This window comes from Pelophylax lessonae (genome assembly GCF_965119305.1).
Source record: "Pelophylax lessonae genome assembly, chromosome: 7".
NCBI classification, from domain to species: domain Eukaryota; kingdom Metazoa; phylum Chordata; class Amphibia; order Anura; family Ranidae; genus Pelophylax; species Pelophylax lessonae.
Window position 1 is genome coordinate 53,791,326 of NC_138774.1, and position 20,084 is coordinate 53,811,409.

At 44.1% G+C, this 20,084-nt stretch overlaps 1 protein-coding gene across 1 annotated transcript in view; it reads left to right on the top strand.

Annotated features, from left to right (window-relative positions):
- Nucleotides 1-4,273: 4,273 nt before the first annotated feature.
- LOC309559278 (uncharacterized protein) overlaps nucleotides 4,274-20,084 on the top strand; it is a 45,868-nt gene continuing 30,057 nt past the window's right edge. The window contains exon 1 of the mRNA XM_082262502.1: nucleotides 4,274-4,758. Coding sequence (XP_082118628.1) covers nucleotides 4,533-4,758 — 226 coding nt within the window. The 5' untranslated portion in view covers nucleotides 4,274-4,532. The remainder of the gene's footprint in view (nucleotides 4,759-20,084) is intronic.

A 20,084-nucleotide genomic window follows, 5' to 3' on the forward strand; every position in this document is an offset into this window, starting at 1 on the left:
CTTACACGGTCGTTCAGTCAAACCATGGTCGCTTTCGCTGTTTTTGCCACCTTTCAGCTCAGACTATCATATAACTCGGACAAACTTTACTTTGTCTGGCGTACGAGCCACACTTTGACGTCTGCTCCAAGCCTTTCTCCTACCCTCAGGGCTTGCCCGGTGAGGAAGGTATTGGGTTGGTAGGTAGATCATCACGTGACAACAACGTTTGCCCATAGATGGGAATTCCGGACCTTCTGGCGTACTGGACTTGACACCATTCGTACCTCATACAAACCTAGTCATCAACCTCCATTTATTTAGTCTCCATGGGTTCCTTAGTCCCGGGTATTCACCTTTGCAACCCAGTCGGAGAGGCTATCGTGCCTCCTCAAAGAGGTTAGGTAGTTAGAGGACCACTGTCCTTTCACTCCGATGTACAAAGGCCGGGCAGATATACCATCCGTTGGCATCCCCGTCTACCCGACTGAGGGTAACTGGTGCCCAATTGGAATCCTGATCATCTACCAGCAGGACACTCCCAGCCGCTCTCCGCTTCCCCCTGTCAGGTAGTCCCCTACCACTACTTAATTCATATTTTACATTCGCTCGTTGGGCATTGTATTAGGCTGGGTCCCCTCATCGCATTCCGGTCATTCTTTCAGAACAGGGGCGGTTCAGCTGCTTCTAGTGACATTACGCCAGGGCACATAATTAAGAACCAGGGCGCTGGGAATCAGCTATTTTCCACGCATACACCCCACACCCGGGGAAAGAGGTAAGGTTAGCCTTCAAGAATCTTGTATCTTAAGCTGTGTCATGAATAAGTGCGTTTACTGCTTACTTTTTGCCCTCTTTTATTTACAGGCCTACCCCCTACGTCGGTTCCGGCACACCACACCGACTTATCCATACTTGCAGTTCTAATCATCATTAATTAACCGACCACAAGTGTTAGGCCGCAGGCCTTTATTTGTGGGAGGAGCTAGCGTGCCTTTAAGACGCTGCTCCTCCCCTCCCCGCCTGCCGCGTCACTCGCTGTCACCCCACCCACCTTCACCCTTTTTATTGATACTCCATCCCTCGGGTGGGCCCTCTTTTATTCACAGGCCTACCCCCTACGTCGGTTCCGGCACACCACACCGACTTATCCATACTTGCAGTTCTAATCATCATTAATTAACCGACCACAATAATGAATTATTCTCTCACTGCAGCAATAAGTAACATGTTTATCGCAATTCGCAAGCATACGTTTTCATACATAGTAGCCCCCAATGGGTGCATTTATTTTCATGTGTTTGTGCACAGGGGGCAAGGCAGGCTGAACATTTTTTTTTAGAGGGTTTTTTTGTTTTCACTAATTCTAATTATATCACATATGTAGCACTGCCCCCTTGAGGACTGCTGGATTGTTCAAATTGAGATCCCCTGGGTTACCCATAGCAACTGCAGCATGCATAATTTAACTCTTTACTCTTTGGCTCAGTTAATGAACAGTCTAGGGAATGTAGTTGTTTTTGTGGTTTTATTTAAATTAGGGATGGGAGAAGGGAAGAGTGGGATACTCCAACTTTAACTATTCACAGTAGATGAGGACTTCTGTCTGAAGATGCAGCCAGGCTGCAGATTTACATTGCCACTAGATGAATCTTGGATTAAGCCTCTATGTTGATGACTTGTTAGGATGAATGATCTTTGGGATACACACCTAGTACCCCCTTTCAATCGACACACTGCTGACACTTGTTCTCTAAATATCCCATACCGGGTGGGCCCCCCTCAGGTCAGGCCCCCAGACACGATCCCCTGTACTCACGATACTGTTTTTCGAGGGTCTCCAGTGTCTCTACCCCTTCAGTCAGCTCTCATGGAACTCTGGGTTCAGCTCCTTTCTTCTGGTCCCCAGTCCGACCACCTGTAACAACGTGCCACTGCTACAGAGGAGGAGGCAACCGCCACCCTCCCACAGGGACTCTACTCACCAGCCAAAGACCCCGCAACACATGTGCTTCTGGCTTTTATACCACACCCCACAATGTTGCACCGAGACAATCAGTATGTGCCAATCACTGGGGCTGTATCAAAGTATCAATGTACCCATTGGTCAGATATCCTCCACTGTCCAATATGCCTCCCTATTGGACCAGTGTGAAACAATCCCTAGACCAGATGAATCACACACTGAGCACCATGAGCAGACCTAACTCACAGATCCTGCTCTCTAGTAGGCAGAAAGCAATATAGATTTGCCTGCTGCTCCTCTGATAGGCAGAGAGAGCAAAAAATATACTCTCTCACTGGCACCTACCTAGGAGGTGAGAAAAAGTCCCCTTTGTGATATAATATTTTTAAGACAGGTCCTTTTATTGAGAAGTCAGGGGACCAGTGAAACTGGTCCAAATCATTTGGTGGAGGGGGGATTGTGATGAAGGGTTGTTTTTCAGGGGTTGGCCTTGGCCCCTTAGTTCCAGTGAAGGGAACTCTTAAAGAGGTTGTAAACTCTGTTAATTTTTTTTTTTACAAGCTGAAAGATAAACACATAATGAGCTAGTATGCATCGCATACTAGCTCATTATGAAATACTTACCTTAGAACGAGCCCCTGTCGTGCCGTCCGCTCACCTCTATGACAGGCGACATGTCCAGTCGCCCGTCTTCCGGGTTCGTGGCATCCGGCCATCTGATTGGCCGGAGCCGCGGTGACGTCACTCCCGCGCACGCGAGAGCCGACAGTCACGGCACGGGGCTCTGAAGAAACGGCACCAGCAGCCGTTCTTCAGAGCGCATGCGCCAGTGACGTCACTGGCTGCATGTAAGGTAAATATCTCCTAAACGGTGCATGTTTAGGAGATATTTACAGTACCTATAGGTAAGTCTTATCATAGGCTTACCTATAGGTACAAGTGTCAGAGGAGGGTTTACTTCCTCTTTAAGGCGTCAGCATACCAAGACAAACAGGAAGGAGCCATCCCCAAACTGTTCCCACAAAGTTGGGAGCATGAAATTGTCCAAAATGTCTTGGTACGCTAACGCCTTAAAGAGGTGGTAAACTCGTTAAATTTTTTTTTTTCTTTTACAACCTGCAAGAGAAAGACATAATGAGCTAGTATGCATCGCATACTAGCTCATTATGAAATACTTACCTTAGAACGAGCCCCCGCCGTGCCGCTCTCTTACCTGTATGACGGGCGACATGTTCAGTCGCCCGTCTTCCGGTGACGTCACTCCTGCGCACGTGCACGGGAGCCGACGGTCACGGCACGGGGCTCTGAAGGAACGGCTGATCGTGCCGTTCCTTCAGAGCGCATGCGCCAGTGACATCACTGGCTGCATTAAAGGTAAATATCTCCTAAACGGTACATGTTTAGGAGATATTTACAGTACCTATAGGTAAGCCTTATCATAGGCTTACCTATAGGTACAACTTCCTGAGGAGGGTTTACTTCCTCTTTAAGAGTTTCCTTCACTGGAACCAAGTGGCCAAGCCCAACCCCTGAAAAACAACCCCACACCTTAGTCCCCCCCCCCCCCCCTCCACCAAATAATTTGGAACAGTGCACAAAGCAAGGTCCATAAAGACATGAATGAGCGAGTTTGGGATGGAGGAATTTGACTGGCCTGCACAGAGTCCTGACCTCAACCCGATAGATCACCTTTGGGATGAATTAGAGCGGAGACTGCGAGCCAGGCCTTCTCATCCAACATCAGTAACTGACGTCACAAATGCGCTTCTGGAGGAATGGTCAAACATTCCCATAGATACACTCCTAAACCTTGTGGACAGCCTTCCCAGAAGAGTTGAAGCTGTTATTGCTGCAAAGGGTGGGCCAACTCAATATTGAATTCTACCGACTAAAACTGGGATGCCATTAAGGTTCATGTGAGTGTAAAGGCAGGCGTCCCAATACTTTTGGTAATATAGTGTATATTGGGCCAGGAAGCTTATATATACCTGCACACATCTAAACAAATCTATAAGCAGCAATGGCATTCATTAAAAATGATGCATGTGATTTACAGACACCGGTGTGCATGCGACCTGACTAATGCTGAATTTTATGCGTTTTTGTTGAAGGATCTGAACACGGTACAGCGGTAATCTAAACCCCCTTTGCGGGAGAATGATTTAATTGTGAAAGGGATGATTGGTAATAAAGTTGCAGCGTAAAATATCTATGTATTAATGTTTAATGACAGCTCTTGTGTGTGAGTGTGTAGAGACAGGCAGCGTGTAGCTGTGCACGCCACTCCTGCTCACGGATAATGAATTTAATTGGCCGAGTTGCTAGGTGGCAGTGCTGCTTTTGTGAGAATGTGAGAAAACAGCTTTTCTCCTCGGAGAGGCAAAGAGCGGCAGGGGGAGCGCAGAAAAAAAATGGAAGGAGGGGGGAGAAAGCTGAATGCGGCGTAAGCTCAGCTGCTCGCTTTGAGGAATATCAGCTGAGCCGGAGCGAATGAGGATGTTGTTGGGGGTCACAAAAGACCCCATGTAAAAAAAAAAAAAAAAACAACAACAAAAAAAAAAAACAAAAGACGATTGTTGGACACGCAATGGCATCAGATGCCGAAGACCCAGTCGAGGTATCGGCTGCCGCAGACCACTCTCCGCTGGGAATCGGAGATGTAGCTGGAGATGGGCAGCTGGAGACAGAGGAAGAGATGACAAGGACGGAAGGGTCCTCGGTGCTTTGGGGTGAATTTCAAGGCACAAAGCAGAACGATGGAGAGGAAGAGGGTGACTGGTTCACAAGGGGTCTGCATGCATGCCAGCCTGATGGTAAGAACCTCTAATAAAATGTCTCTTCTATATGCATATCTATAGGTATATAACAGACACATACTAAGAAATAAGCTTCGGTCCTCCATCCATGGAGGAACCACAACTCCAAGCTTGTTCAATTAGCTAGCAAAAAAATGGCTCAGGCCTTAGGTAATACAATTTTAGCTCCATTACCAGAATACTGGTAAGGATAATATTGTTATGGCTATAGGTAACATAGTTCTAGATTTAAAAATATACTGCTGGTCCGGATAATGTGGTTTTGGCTTCTTGTAACAAGGTCCGAATGCTGGTAACAGACTTCTGTTTACACAATTGTGCCTCAAGAAATATGGCTCCATTTGTGGCTGCATGACTCTGGCCTTTGATGATGTGATTATGGCCTAGTACCATAGCTTCTGGAAGCGTGCTTCTGGCCTTTGGTAACAAGGTTCTAGTATGGTATGGCTCTGGCATTTGCTTTTTATAAATATGGTGATGTGGTTCTGATAGCACGGTTTTATTGTCCTATGGTTTGGAGCTTTTTGATATGATTTTAGCACTAGAATTAAATTCTGCTCCTGATAATGTGGCACTGGCATTTGGTGACGTGGTTCTAGACTGCATTCTATGGCTTTGGATCTGTTTATATCAATGAGGTCTTTGGTAATGAGGTTCCAAATTGCATAATATGGCTTTGGGTTTTGTGAGGTCAATGTGGTCTCTGATATCTCACATTATATAGTTCGGGGTTTTATGATGTCAATGTGGTCTTTGACGACAAGGTTCTAGATTGCATGATATGACTTTGGGTTACATGATGTCATTTTGCTCTTTGGTAATATGATTCTAGATTGCATAATAAGGCTTTGGGTTCTGTGATGGCATTCCTTTATTTAGTAACATGGTTCTAGATTGCATTTCATGGCTTTGGGTTTTTCTGATGACGTTCTGGTCTTTGGTTACAAGGTTCCTAGATTGCATGATATGACTTTGGTTATGTGATGTTATTCTGGTCTTTGGTAACACGGTTCTAGATTTCATTATATGTTTTGGGGTTTTGTGATGTCATTCTGGTCTTTGGTAACGTGGTTCTAGATTGCATAATATGGCTTTGGGTTTTGTGAGGTCAATGTGGTCTCTGATAACATGCTCCTATATTGCATAAATTACAAGGTTCCAGATTGCATGATATGACTTTGGTTTATGTGATGCCATTCTGCTCTTCAGTAACGTGATTCTAGATTGCATAATATAGCTTTGTGTTCTCTGATGTCATTCTGATCCTTAGTAACATGTTTGGGTTTCTTGGCTTTGGGTTTTTCTAAAGTCATTCTGGTCTTTGGTAACAAGGTTCTAGATTGCATGATATGACTTTGGCTTTGCAATGTTATTCTGGTCTTTGGTAACAAGGTTCTAGATTGCATGATATGACTTTGGCTTTGCAATGTTATTCTAGTCTTTGGTAACAAGGTTCTAGATTGCATGATATTTTGGTTTTTTGATGTTCTGATCTTTGGTAACAAGGTTCTAGTATGGTATGGCTCTGGTGATATGATTTTGGTCTTGAATAAAACAAACATTTGCTTTTTATAAATATGGTGATGTGGTTCTGATAGCACGGTTTTATCGTCCAATGGTTTGGAGCTTTTTGATATGATTTTAGCACTAGAATTAAATTCTGCTCCTGATAATGTGGCACTGGCCTTTGTTGACGTGGTTCTAGACTGCATTCTATGGCTTTGGATCTGTTTATATCAATGAGGTCTTTGGTAACGAGGCTCCAAATTGCATAATATGGCTTTGGGTTTTGTGAGGTCAATGTGGTCTCTGATATCTCGCATTATATAGTTTGGGGTTTTATGATGTCAATGTGGTCTTTGACGACAAGGTTCTAGATTGCATGCTATGACTTTGGGTTACATGATGTAATTCTGCTCTTTGGTAACATGATTCTAGATTGCATAATAAGGCCTTGGGTTCTGTGATGGCATTCTTTTATTTAGTAACATGGTTCTAGATTGCTTTTTATAGCTTTGGGTTTTTCTGATGACGTTCTGGTCTTTGGTAACAAGGTTCTAGATTGCATGATATGATTTTGGCTTTGCAATGTTATTCTAGTCTTTGGTAACAAGGTTCTAGATTGCATGATATCATTTTGGTTTTGTGGTATTCTGATCTTTGGTAACAAGGTTCTAGATTTCATGATATGTTTTTGTGATGTCGATGTAATCTTTGTTAACGTGGTTCTAGATTGCATAATATGGCTTTGGGTTTTGTGATGTCATTCTGGTATTTGGTAACATGGTTCTACATTGCATGATATGACTTTGGCCTTTCGATGTTATTCTGGTCTTTGGTAAAAAGGTTCTAGATTGCATAATATGTTTTTGGATTTGTGATGTCAATGTACTCTTTGGTAACAAGGTTCTAGATTACATGATATGGCTTTGAGTTTTGTGATGTCATTGTGGTCTTTAGCAGCATGGTTCTAGATTGTATAATTTGGCTTTGAGCTATGTAATGTCATTCTGATCTTTGTTAATATGAAGATTGCATAATATGGCTTTGGGTTTTGTGATGTCTTTCTAGTCTTGGATAACAAAGTCTTCTTAGTTTGCATAATACATCTTTGTGTTTTTGGTAACACGCTCCTAGATTGCATGGTATGGCTTTGGGTTCTGTGATGTTATTCTAGTCCTTGGTAACATAGACCTAGATTGCATGATATGCATTAGGTTTTCTGATGTCATTCTAATCTTTGGTAACAATGTTGTAGCCTTTTCAAATTCACTTTGTTGATATGGTTCTGTCCTCTGGTTACAAGGTGCAAGCTTTCATAGCATGACTTTGGTTCTGGTTATGTGGTTCTGGCTTTTGGTAACTGGGTTCTGGCTCTTGTTATATGACTTACGTTCTGTTAGAATTGTTTTGGCTCTATTAAAATACGTTTAACCCACAGAGTTCAAGGACTGAAACCACATTACAGTAAACCCCCCTCCATTGCGGGGGTTACATTCCGGACCCAGCCGCGAAAAGTGAAATTCCGCGAAATAGAAAAACCCTATTAAAATGCATTGCAGGCATGATTATTTTACTGTCACTGTACGTGTAGAAGCATTTTAAGGTCTTTAACCACCTCAATACCGGGCACTTATACCCCCTTCCTTCCCAGACCAATTTTCAGCTTTTAGCGCTGTTGTAATTTGAATGACAATTGCGCGGTCATGCAACACTATACCTAAACCAAATTTGTGTCATTTTTTCCCCACAAATAGAGCTTTCTTTTGGTGGTATTTGATCACCGTCAGGTTTTTTCTTTTTTGGTGCACAAATTAAAAAAGACTGAAAAATTTGAAAAAAAAAAAAAAGTTTCTTGTTTAGGTTATAAAATTTTGTAAATAGATATGTTTTTTCCTGCACTGATGAGCACTGATGATGCCACACTGACAGGCACTGATGAGGAGACACTGATGAGGAGACACTGATGGGGTGGCACTGATGGGGTGGCACTGATATGCAGCACTGATGGGCACTGATAGGTAGCACTGATATGCAGCACTGATGGGCACTGATATGTGGCACTGATAGATAGCACTGATATGCAGCATTGGTGGGCACTGATAGGCAGCGCTGATGGGCACTGATAGGCAGCACTGATGGGCACTGATTGGCGGCACTGATGGGCACTGATGGGCACTGATAGTGGCACTGTTGGGCGCCAATGATCGGCACTGATGGGTGGCACTGATCGGCACTGATGGGGGGCACTGATGGGCACTGATAGGCAGCACTGGTGGGCAATAATGGGCACTGGTGGGCGGCACTGATAGATGGCAATAATGGCACTGGTGGGCAGCACTGATAGATGCCATTGATGGGCAACACTGATAGGGAGGGCACTGGGGGGCTCTCTGAGCCCTGCTTGCCATCCCTGGTGGCCATAGTGGGCATCCCTGGTGGTCATGGGTGGGCATCCCTGGTGGCTTAGTGGCACCCCTCCCCCCCCCCCCCCCAGGGCTGCACTGGTAATCAATGTTCTGATTACCAGCACAGACCCCCCCTGTGATCAGTGAGTAATTAGAAATACTCACTGATCACCCCCGCAGCAGCACCGATCCTCTGATCTTCTCCTCACTGACAGGATCTGTCAGGAGGAGAAGAGATCGAAGCCGTTACAACGGCTCTATTTACATTACATGACGGCTGTGATTGGACACAGCCGTCATGTGATCAGGAGGGCCAATCACAGGGCCCTCCTGCCGAATGTTGTTGCCGTGTGTCCGAGGGACACAGGCACATCGAGATCGCGCCGCTGCGCGTGCCCGCGGCGGCGCGATCTCTCTCCTTCTGAAGGACGTTCCGGAACGTCCATTCAGAAGGACGAGACTCCCGCCCGGCCGTATATGTACTATGGCCCGGGTGGGAGGTGGTTCACACATTTAAAACAATAGAAACTCATTTAAACACATAAAAGATACTTAGAGACAGAGCAAGAGCTATGAAAAACACAAAAATCTTTCATTTTTAATGATTTATATAGTAAAATAACATTACAAAAAAAAAACGCGAATTTCCGGGACCGCAAAAACTGAACCGCGATGGAGCGGGGGATTACTGTATTATCTCTACAAAAAAAAGCTCTGACATCCATTGGCAGGGTTCCCTTGTGGTGATGGACCTCAGTTCTGGTAATTTGCCCCTACAGTTCCAGCCCTTAATAACATCCTATTTGATCTAGGGAATCAGTTCTCATCCTGTAAAAGTTTCTAGCCTATGGTAACAGCATTGTAGCTTTAGTTTTAGGGTTGTACCATAGTGACATAATTGTGGCTTCTGGTAATACAGAGGTGGTAAGATAGTTCTGCTCAAATTATTAATTTTTGGGATCATAATTCTAGCAGCAGTAATAGTCTTGACCCTGGTAGGGTTACCCAGGGCTTTTTTTCTCAGAATATAGGTGCAGGAACTCAACCACGACCCCCTCAAAACCCCCTCCCCCCGACACATACACCTTCCAAACTGCATCAAATAGTGGGTATGGTCAAATTTCAATAACAGTGGGAGGGTCTTAAAGTGGCATTAAATACCAGGAGTACATTATGTACAGAGTGCAGAGCTTAGTGGGGTTATACACAGAGTGCAGAGTTTAGTGGGGTTATACACAGAGTGCAGAGTTTAGTGGGGTTATACACAGAGTGCAGTGTTTAGTGGGGTTATACACAGAGTGCAGAGTTTAGTGGGGTTATACACAGAGTGCAGAGCTTAGTGGGGTTATACACAGAGTAGAGTGCAGAGTTTAGTGGGGTTATAAACAGAGTGCAGAGTTTAGTGGGGTTATACACAGAGTGCAGAGTTTAGTGGGGTTATACACAGAGTGCAGTGTTTAGTGGGGTTATACACAGAGTGCAGTGTTTAGTGGGGTTATACACAGAGTGCAGAGTTTAGTGGGGTTATACACAGAGTAGAGTGCAGAGTTTAGTGGGGTTATAAACAGAGTGCAGAGTTTAGTGGGGTTATACACAGAGTGCAGAGTTTAGTGGGGTTATACACAGAGTGCAGTGTTTAGTGGGGTTATACACAGAGTGCAGAGCTTAGTGGGGTTATACACAGAGTGCAGAGCTTAGTGGGGTTATACACAGAGTGCAGAGCTTAGTGGGGTTATACACAGAGTGCAGAGTTTAGTGGGGTTATACACAGAGTGCAGAGTTTAGTGGGGTTATACACAGAGTGCAGAGTTTAGTGGGGTTATACACAGAGTGCAGAGCTTAGTGGTGTTATACACAGAGTGCAGAGCTTAGTGGGGTTATACACAGAGTGCAGAGTTTAGTGGGGTTATACACAGAGTGCAGAGTTTAGTGGTGTTATACACAGAGTGCAGAGCTTAGTGGGGTTATACACAGAGTGCAGAGTTTAGTGGGGTTATACACAGAGTGCAGAGCTTAGTGGGGTTATACACAGAGTGCAGAGCTTAGTGGGGTTATACACAGAGTGCAGAGTTTAGTGGGGTTATACACAGAGTGCAGAGTTTAGTGGGGTTATACACAGAGTGCAGAGTTTAGTGGGGTTATACACAGAGTGCAGAGCTTAGTGGTGTTATACACAGAGTGCAGAGCTTAGTGGGGTTATACACAGAGTGCAGAGCTTAGTGGGGTTATACACAGAGTGCAGAGCTTAGTGGGGTTATACACAGAGTGCAGAGTTTAGTGGGGTTATACACAGAGTGCAGAGTTTAGTGGGGTTATACACAGAGTGCAGAGTTTAGTGGGGTTATACACAGAGTGCAGAGTTTAGTGGGGTTATACACAGAGTGCAGTGTTTAGTGGGGTTATACACAGAGTGCAGAGCTTAGTGATGTTATACACAGAGTGCAGAGCTTAGTGGGGTCATACACAGAGTGCAGAGTTTAGTGGGGTTATACACAGAGTGCAGAGTTTAGTGGGGTTATACACAGAGTGCAGAGTTTAGTGGGGTTATACACAGAGTGCAGAGCTTAGTGGTGTTATACACAGAGTGCAGAGCTTAGTGGGGTTATACACAGAGTGCAGAGCTTAGTGGGGTTATACACAGAGTGCAGAGCTTAGTGGGGTTATACACAGAGTGCAGAGTTTAGTGGGGTTATACACAGAGTGCAGAGTTTAGTGGGGTTATACACAGAGTGCAGAGTTTAGTGGGGTTATACACAGAGTGCAGAGTTTAGTGGGGTTATACACAGAGTGCAGTGTTTAGTGGGGTTATACACAGAGTGCAGAGCTTAGTGATGTTATACACAGAGTGCAGAGCTTAGTGGGGTCATACACAGAGTGCAGAGTTTAGTGGGGTTATACACAGAGTGCAGAGCTTAGTGGGGTTATACACAGAGTGCAGAGCTTAGTGGGGTTATACACAGAGTGCAGAGCTTAGTGGGGTTATACACAGAGTGCAGAGCTTAGTGGGGTTATACACAGAGTGCAGAGCTTAGTGGGGTTATACACAGAGTGCAGAGCTTAGTGGGGTTATACACAGAGTGCAGAGTTTAGCCTTCTTCCACAGCTGCTTACCTCTGCATCCCCCATCCACATCTCACTTTCACCCCTCTTCTTCTCTAGTACCTCTCCGCACACTGTGGGTGGCTCTGCCTCTCTCACTTGCAGGGAGATCATCCAGTAGGAGAGTCTGCATTCCCACTGCACCCCCGGCAACTGCATCTCCCTTGTCTTCATCCTACACTCAGTGGGAGCCACTCAAGAGATTAGATCTGTGGAAGCCATTGTGAGACAAGCTGTCACTTGTAAATACAGAAGCCAGGCCCCTGTATTTACAAGTGATAGTGGTGAGCAAGGAGCAGGGGGTCTGAGCCAAAGGTGGTGGAACTGAGTTCCACCAAGTTCCAGCTGAAAAAAAAGCCCTTGGGTTACCTTGGTCTAAGGCAGGGGTCTCTAAACTTTCTAAACAAAGGGCCATTTTATTGTCCTTCAAACCTTAGAGGGGCCATATTGTGGCCAGCAGGAGTGGAAATTTTCCTGGTATCAGTGGAAGTAAACATTTCCACATTTGGTATTAGGGGGAGGAACTGTGCCCCATCATTGGTATCATTGGGAGTAATAGTATCCCATTGTTGGTGCCAGGGGGAGAAATATTGCCCCATTGTTGATGTCTGTTGGCAGAATAGTTTCTTGTATGAGTGGGAGGAATAGTGCCCCATTGTTGGTGCCAGGGGAGAAATATTGCCCCATTGTTGATGTCAGTTGGCAGAATAGTGTATTGTATGAGTGGGAGGAATAGTGCCCCAAGGGCCAAGTAAAGGCCACATCTGGCCCCAAGGCCACAGTTTGGAGACCACTAGCATACCTCCCAACTTTTTGAGATAGGAACGAGGGACACCCATTAGCAAAAGTATGTAGGCATAGGACACCCCCCTCCTTTAAAGATGAATTATACAATGAAGTATTAGTTAAACCCACAAGTGCTTTTTTGCCACTATTACTACTAATCCTTTATTGGCTTTTGAAATTTACAAATGCAACAATTTAGAAATTGTATGAAAAGTTTAGCACTGGGAAACACTTTTTGAAAGATAAAAAGTGTGTTTTATATAGAACTATACAGATCAGACCAAAATGAGGGACAAATGAGAAGGAAGGAGGGACAGAGGGACTTTGTTCCAAATCAGGGACAGTCCCTCAAAATCAGGGACAGTTGGGAGGTATGCACTGGTCTAAGGTAAAAGGTTCATAGACACATTAAACACCCAAACATTTTCGCGCTAAAAATGTAATGATAACAGTTTATTGTCATTTCATTAGATTGTAAGCTCTTCAGAGCAGGGCCCTCTTAATCCTCTTGTATTTTATTGTATTGTAACTGTATTGTCTCCCTCTAACATTGTAAAGCGCTGCGTAAACTGCTGGCGCTATAGAAATCCTGAATAATAATAATAATAATTTCAGGCAGCAGCATTAAACACACTTCCTCAGATCTACTGAATATACAAATCCTGTGGTTTGCCCTCTTAATTCCCTATAATCTGGATATAAATTCCTGAGCTGGTGGTTGCGCTATGGCCTGTTAATGTTTACATACAGTGACATGCTGTACCGCTATACGGCACATAGAGATCCTGTCCAAAAGAAACAGGTGAAGTTTTCAATTCATCAGGAAAAAAAAAACCTCTGAAAGATTTCTGTTCTCCAGTCTGATGCTGCTACTCCAATCATATTCAGGTTTTATCTTGGAAAAAACATTTGTATTCGCTAGGTGCAGGAAGGGAATTATAGTATTTTTGGAACTTTATAGTACTAATTGTATTTAACCACTTGCCGACCAGTCACATTGACTGTACTGCGGCAAAGTGGCTCGTTCCCGTCCAGCGACGTAGATCTATGTCGCTGGACTCCTCTCCTTGTGGGCGGCGCGCGTGCCGCCGAAGACTCGCTCCCGCTGTATTCAGTCACAGCGGGAGTCGGGCCAGGGGAGGAGCGGCGGTAATCACCGCCGCACTTCCCCGATCGTCGAGGAATCGAGTCTGGAGATCCGCCCGCTTGTGTAAACACAAGCGGGCGGATCTCCTAAGTGACAGACAGGGTCAGATTCAGTGGCGTACTAACGGGGGGGGGGCGGGGGGGCGGCCCGCCCCGGGTGCCACGCACTGGGGGGGTGTCAGGCTGCTCGGAATATCAGTCAGTGTGAAGGAGCTGCAGTTTCTAAAGTCCGCGCTGCTCGCGGGGGCGGCGGCCGGCGGGAAGAAGGTGAGCACTGAGCAGCCTCCTCCTGTGTGTCTGTGTGACTGTCTGGACTGGAGAGGAGATGGGACAGCTGGATATAGGATTCATCTTTCCGTATTTCTCCTGCTGCCGTTGAATGGCCGATTCTCCTCTCCCTCTTGCAGTCAGTTAGCGGCAGCAGGAGGAATATGTAAAGATCAAATCATCTATATGCAGCTGTCCCATCCTCTCTCCTATACAACTTGCTGGCCCCCTAGTGCTCTCCAGCCCCCCCCCCCCTCCCCCTGCTCTTAGCACCCCCCTTCTCTTAACACCCCCCCCTGCTCTAAACACCCCCTTGCTCTTAACACCCCCCCTTGCTCTTAACACCCCCCCTTGCTCTTAACACCCCCCCCTTGCTCTTAACACCCCCCCCTTGCTCTTAATACCCCCCCTGCTCTTAACACCCCCCCCCTGCTCTTAACACCCCCCCCCTGCTCTTAACACCCCCCCCTGCTCTTAACACCCCCCCTGCTCTTAACACCCCCCCTGCTCTTAACACCCCCCCCTGCTCTTAACCCCTCAGTGCTCTTGCCCCCCAGCGCTCCTTAGCCCCCCAGTGCTCTTCAGCTCCCCGCAGTGCTTTTGATCTCCCCCTATGCTCTCTGGCTCCCCCAGTGCTCTCCACCCCCCTGTGCTCCCTGCCTCCCCCCTCAGTGAGTTCCAATTCCCCCCATGCTCTCTATCCCCCTGGTTTTCCCTGTCCCCCCCAGTGCTCTCCACCCCTGCGCCTTCCAACCCCCCTACAATGCTTTTCAAACCCCTCTTAATTCTCTCCAGCCCCCCCCCCCCCCCGCGCCCTTCAGCTCCTCCAGTACTCTCTGCTTGCCCTGTGCTCTCCGGCCCCCCTAATGCTCTTCTATCTTCTATCATGTCTGCAGTCTCTGACCTTCTTTTGTATCATGTCTGCAGTCTCTGACCATCTCTTGTATCATATCCTCAGTCTCTGACCATCTCTTGTATCATGTCCTCAGTCTCTGACCATCTCTTGTATCATGTCCTCAGTCTCTGACTATCTCTTGGCTCATGTCCTCAGTCTCTGACCATCTCTTGGATCATGTCCTCAGTCTCTGACCAACCATCTCTTGAATCATGTCCACAGTCTCTGACCATCTCCTGTATCCTGTCCTCAGTCTCTGACCATCTCCTGTATCATGTCCTCAGTCTCTGACCATCTCCTGTGTGTTGTCTGCAGTCTCTGACCATCTCTAGTATCCCGTCCGTAGTCTCTGACCATCTCTTGTATCATATCCTCAGTCTCGGATTTCTCTTGTATTAGGTCCGTAGTCTCTGACCATCTCTTGTATCATGTCCTCAGTCTCTGACCATCTCTTGTATCATGTCCTCAGTCTCTGACCATCTCTTGTATCATGTCCTCGGTATCTGATTTCTTTTGTTTTAGGTCCGTAGTCTCTTACCATCTCTTGCATCATGTCCTCAGTCTCTGAATATCTCCTTTAGCATGTCTCCAATCTCCTACTCAAACTTAAACACATTGATAATAGTATTAGCTATCTGTCTATGCCAAAGGTAGGACTGTGCAGGGGAGGCAGAGAGTGCAAAAGGGGGAACTGTGATTAGAGAGACAGGGGGGGGGCAGACTGCAAAGGGCACTGTGATAGGGGGGCTGGGAAATTTGTGCAATAAATATTCTTGGAGACATTACAAATTTTTGCGGGTGTTTTTACATTTTAAAGTGGGGGGGGGGGGGGTGCCAGATATAGGATCCGCCCCGGATGCCAAATGCTCTAGGTACGGCACTGGTCAGATTGCAGGGTTCAGCATAGCTGAACATGCGATCTGTCCCTGTGTCACTCAGTCACCTCCCCCCACACACGTTAGTAAGCACCAGGCATACATTAACCCCTCCCTCTCCAATAAAATTAACCCGTTCCCTGCCAGTGTCATTTTTACAGTAACAGTGCATATTTATAGCACTGATTACTGTAGTAATGTCACTGGTAACCCCAAAAGTGTCAAAAATGTCAGTCAAGGGTCCGATCTGTCCGTCGCAGTCCAGCAAAAAAAATCGCAGATCGCCGCCATTACTCGTTAAAAAAAAAAACACCAAAAATGACAGAAATCTTTCCCTTAGTTAGTAAACGCAATAACTTTTGCGCAAACCAATCAAAATACGCTTATTGGGATTTTTTTTACCAAACATAGGTAGCAGAAAACAAATTGGCCGAAAATGTTAAATTTTATTTTTACATTTCTTTTTGGGGGAATTTTATATAAAAAAATGTTAAAAATATTGTTATTTTTTCAAAATAAACGCTATTTTTTTGTTTATAGCGCAAAAAGTAAAAATCACACAGGTGATCAAATACCACCAAAAGAAAGCTCTGTTTGTGGGAAAAAAATGATGTAAATTTCGTTTGGGTACGGCGTCGCACGACCGCGCAATTGTTAGTTAAAGTCGCACAGTGCCGAATCGCAAAAAGTGGCCCAGACGTAAGACAGCAAAATCCTCCGGTGGTAAAGTGGTTAAAGTGCAGTTCCACTTTTGCAGTCAGATTTAAGATTTAAGGCCTATTTCTGCCACTTGTTGTTTACAAGTTAAAATCAGTATTTTATTTCTAAAAAAAATTACTTAGAACCCTCAAACATTATACTGTATATATTTTTTTATCAGAGACCCTAGAAAATAAAATGGAGATCGTTGCAATACTTTATGTCACACTGTATTTGCACAGCGGTTTTACAAACGCAATTTTTTTTTAAAAAAATACACTTTTTTGAATAAAAAAATTAAAAACAGTAAAGTTAGCCCAATTTTTTTCTATAATGTGAAAGATAATGTCACAAGTAAAGAGATCCCCAACATGTCATACTTTAAAATTGTGCACGCTCGTGGAATGGTGACAAACATTGGTACTTAAAATTCTCCATAGGTGACAATTTAAAAATTTCTACCGGTTAGCAGTTTGGAGTTACAGAGGGGGTTCTAGGACTAAAATTATTGCTCATGCTAACGATCGAGGTGATACCTCACATGTGTGGTTTAAACACTGTTTACATATGTGGGCAAGACTTTCGTATGCGTTCGCTTCTGCGTGTGAGCTCGGAGGGACGGGGGGTGCTTTCAATTATTATTTATTTATTTATTTTACCTTTTTATTTTTTATTTTTACACTGTCCCTTAAGGCTCCATTCACACCTGGGCGTTTTTTGAGCGTTTTTCAGCTCCAAAAACGCTCAAAAAAAACATTCCAAAACGCCATTCATTTAAATGGCCCCTGTTCACATCTGAGCGTTTTAACGCCTGAAGCAAAATGCCTGTAGCTGAAAAAAAGTACATGAGCTTCTTTTTGGGCTGATTACCAGCGTTTTTGATAGATCTCAATGCCTGCCTCCAAAAACGCCTGAAAAAAATGCCTGAAAATCGCGGTAAAAATCGCGGTAAAAACACGTGAAAACGCTACGCTCAAGTGTGAATGCAGCCTTTAAAAAAATTTGTTTGATCACTTTTATTCCTATTACAAGGAATGTAAACATCCCTTGTGATAGAAACAAGCAGGACAGGTCCCCTCTTTAATGTGAGATCTGGGGTCAAAAAGACCTCAGATCTCATTTCTACACTAAAAAGCAAAACAAAAAAGTCCTTTAACCTCCCTGGCGGTATGATTCTTTTGGATTTTAGGTGCTGAAAGCGGTACCATTATTTTGCATGTAATTCTTGTGAATGAGCAGCCCAAACCAACTGTATACATTTATTATATATATTATATATATATATATATATGTATGTATACATATATTATGTATACATATATTATGTATACATATATTATATATATATATATATATATATATATATATATATATATATATATATATATATATATATATATATATATATATGTATACAGTTGGTTTGGGCTGCTCATTCACAAGAATTACGTGTATATATGTATATATATATATATATATATATATATATATATATATGTATGTGTGTGTGTGTGTATATATATATATATATATATATATATATATATATATATATATGTGTGTGTGTATATATATATATATATATATGTGTGTATATATATATGTATATGTGTGTATATATATATATATATATATATATATATATATATATATATATACATATATTTACATAAAAAGTACAGTAAAACTGCAGGAAAGGGCACTGGGGGGCAATGTAATGTGATTTTATTTTATTTTGAACGGTATCAGTGTGTTTGGTGCATTTTACATTTGAATTTGCCGCCGGTTCCACCCCCCGGCGGACGTCACGTCGCCGGAGACGGAAGCCGGGGCTCGCAGACGATCGGGAGGAAGCTCCGCCGCCGCACACCGCTCGCAGTCTTCGCTGGATCCCGGAGAAAAGGTAAGTAAAACCTCCTCCAGCATCCAGCGATCTTCTTAGCGCTACCCCGAGTGTGACTCGGGGTTACCGCTTTTGGCACTAAAATCTTACCCCGAGTCACACTCGGGAATACCGCTAGGAAGGTTAAGGCTGTATGGCGTCGTTTCAAGGCCATAGAGTGGAGTAGGAACCAGCTTGCCCTCACTCAACTTCTGCCTAGCAGGAGAAAGGACAGCATTGTGTTCCCCACTACCGAATGGTCTGGTAAGCAGGGAAAATGACCGGGAAGAGGCGGGAGAGGGGGCACCTCTCCCGCAACCCATAAAAAAAATACCGGGGTTATGGCAGCTATCTGCTGCCATAAGCCTGGTATTTAACTTCAAAATAGTGACGAAAAACTGCGGTGGGCAGTCTGGAAGTGGTTAAGAACCCCTCACCCAGGGGATGATTTACTAAAGGCAAATAGACTGTTCAATTTACAAGGGCAGTTGCACTCATTTATTCCCAGAGCTTTAGTAAATATGGTAAAGTTCTGCTGATTTCCATCATCCAATCATGTTCAAGAAAGAATGCTTTTTTTTTTCCTTGCACCTGATTGGGTATTTTTTTACAAAGTAAAGCTTCAACGTGTTACATTTACTAGGTAACATAAATGCAACAGCACTTGCCAAGTGCAAAGTCTATTTTCCTTTAGTAAATCAACCCCTATGTGTTATATGTTCCTATTCACATGGCACACTTCAGCTCCGGAACATCATTGCGTTAGTTTCACTGACAATTGCGCTGTCATGCGACGCTGTACCCAAATAAAATGTATGTTCTTTTTTCCCCACAAATAGAGCTTTCTTTTGGTGGTATTTTATCACCTCTTCTATTTTTTTTTTTGTGCTATAAGTAAAAAAAGACTGACAATATTAAATATATAAATTGTAAAAACAATATTTTTTACTTTCTGCTATAAAACATATTCAATAAAAAATCGAATTTCTTTGTTTAGGCCAATATGTATTCTGCTACATGTTTTTGGTCCAAAAACAAAACAATAAGCGTATATAATGATTGGTTTACGCAAAAGTTATAGTGTCTACAAACTATGGGATATTTTTATGGAATTTTTATTTATATATTTACTAGTACTTATAGCACTAAGTGACACTTTTTTGGGGAACCAGTGACAACAATACTATGATCAGTGCTAAACTTTTGTACTAATGACACTGGCAGGGAGGGGGTTAACATCAAGGGAGAGCAAAGGGTTAAATGTGTTCCCTGGGAGTGCTAACTAACTGTGTGGGAGGGGCTTGTACTGTGGGAAGGCAGAGACCTGTGTACCTGCTTTGCAGAAACCCAGGATCACTACATTCCCTTCTCACGGAATGGCGATCTGCCTTGTTTACATGGGCAGATCGCTATTCTGCTTCTCTCGGGAACGATCAGTGGGTCCTGCTGACTGGCTCGCCGGTGGCGCGCGTGCGTGCCCCAGACCTGGAAGTGCAGAATCACGCACAGGTACGTGTTTCTGCGCAGGAGAACCACCTTGCCGGTGTATTTATACAGTATACGGTAGGGCTGCAACTAACGATTAATTTGTCTGTCGACCAATCTATCGATTATTTTTACGATTAGTCGACTAATCTAACGATTATTTTTATTTTATTTTTTTGCTTAATTGAGTGTTTTTTTGATTAGCTAATTAATCCTGTAATTAATACAGACCCCTCAGTAAGCCCCCCTCCCAGTACAGACCCCTCAGTAAGTCCCTTCCC